Below are 1,269 nucleotides of genomic sequence, written 5' to 3' on the forward strand. Positions count from 1 at the left end.
CATATAAGAGAAACTATAGACAGCGGAGAGCTTTTGTGAACCCTATTAGAGTTACTATAGACAACAAAGGCCTTATTGTAGACTATATTAGAGCAACTATAGACAGCAGATGGCTAATTGTAGACCATATTAGAGTAACTATAGGCAATTGTGGATTCGTAGTAGGCCATAGTAGAATGAGTATAGACAACAGAGGGCTGATTGTAGGCCAAAGTAGAGCAACTATAGACAGCATAAGGCTTATTTTAGACCATATTAGAGTACTCATAGACGATAAGAGGCTCATTATAGATAAGACTAGGCTCAATGTTGACCACAACAGGTCCATAATAGATAACAATATGTTAGCCCATTGCAGTCCACAACAGACTGGCGAAACTTTCGTTGACTCACGAAAGACAAGCAGAGGCCCGATATACAGTATCATGAACGTCGTCAGTGTATCGTCGATCCGACGAAGCGAAAAGCTAGCGACGACTAGCAAAGATCTGTATTCCAATGTGGGGCTTTCTCTCAGTTGGTGACTCGTCTCCTACCCTACCAACACGAGGGCCTGGCCTGGATGTGCAATCAGGAGGAGGAGGCCGACTGTAGGGGTGGGGTCCTTGCCGATGAGATGGGCATGGGGAAGACCCTGCAGATGATCTCCCTTATAATAAAACGGCGCCCACAAGTCCAGGGGCCGACCTTGGTGGTGTGCCCCCTGGCAGCTGTGGTGGTATGGGTTGAAGAAATACGACGGAGTGTGTCTCCGCCTGGGCTGTTGAAGGTTCATGTGTACCTTGGTACGAAGAAAGCGGTGAAGGCCGAGCTCGAGCAATACGACGTGGTCATCACCTCGTACAACACATTGGAGACTCAGTATCGGTCTCTCACTGCAATTTTCGAAAGGGTGGTATGCCAGTATTGCAAGAGGAGCTTCAAGCTCAGCTCCTTGCCGGCTCACCATACTAGCTGTATAAAAGAGTACCAGAGGAAGAAGAACGAGAAGATAGCAGTGAAGTGTCGGGAAACGGTGAAGAGGGAGATGGACTCTCACCAGTACAGGACACCAGAGCGTAGATCGATGGTGAAGTTAGAAGGGGGTAGCAGTAGAAGTACCATGGTGAGCAGTGAGTGTAAGATGGAGCTGAGCCCGTGTGTGAAGAAGACGATCATCAAGCGTCGGAGTACACCCCCCTCGGCGAGGCGTGTGCTGGGTAGGCTATTCCGTCTGAGTCTGTCGATAGGCGATTAGAAATAAGGGGATGTCATACATTGTGTTCACAC

At 48.5% G+C, this 1,269-nt stretch overlaps 1 protein-coding gene across 1 annotated transcript; it reads left to right on the forward strand.

Annotated features, from left to right (window-relative positions):
* Positions 1 to 562: 562 nt before the first annotated feature.
* Positions 563 to 1,237, forward strand: Pmar_PMAR013002 (DNA repair helicase, putative; the record flags this gene model as incomplete). Its single annotated transcript, XM_002772552.1, has 1 exon — positions 563 to 1,237. One exon carries the CDS (start codon positions 563 to 565, stop codon positions 1,235 to 1,237), a length of 675 nt encoding a protein of 224 aa, XP_002772598.1.
* Positions 1,238 to 1,269: the final 32 nt, after the last annotated feature.

This window comes from Perkinsus marinus (assembly GCF_000006405.1).
Source record: "Perkinsus marinus ATCC 50983 genomic scaffold scf_1104296960808, whole genome shotgun sequence".
In the NCBI taxonomy this organism is placed as follows: Eukaryota; Perkinsozoa; order Perkinsida; family Perkinsidae; genus Perkinsus; species Perkinsus marinus.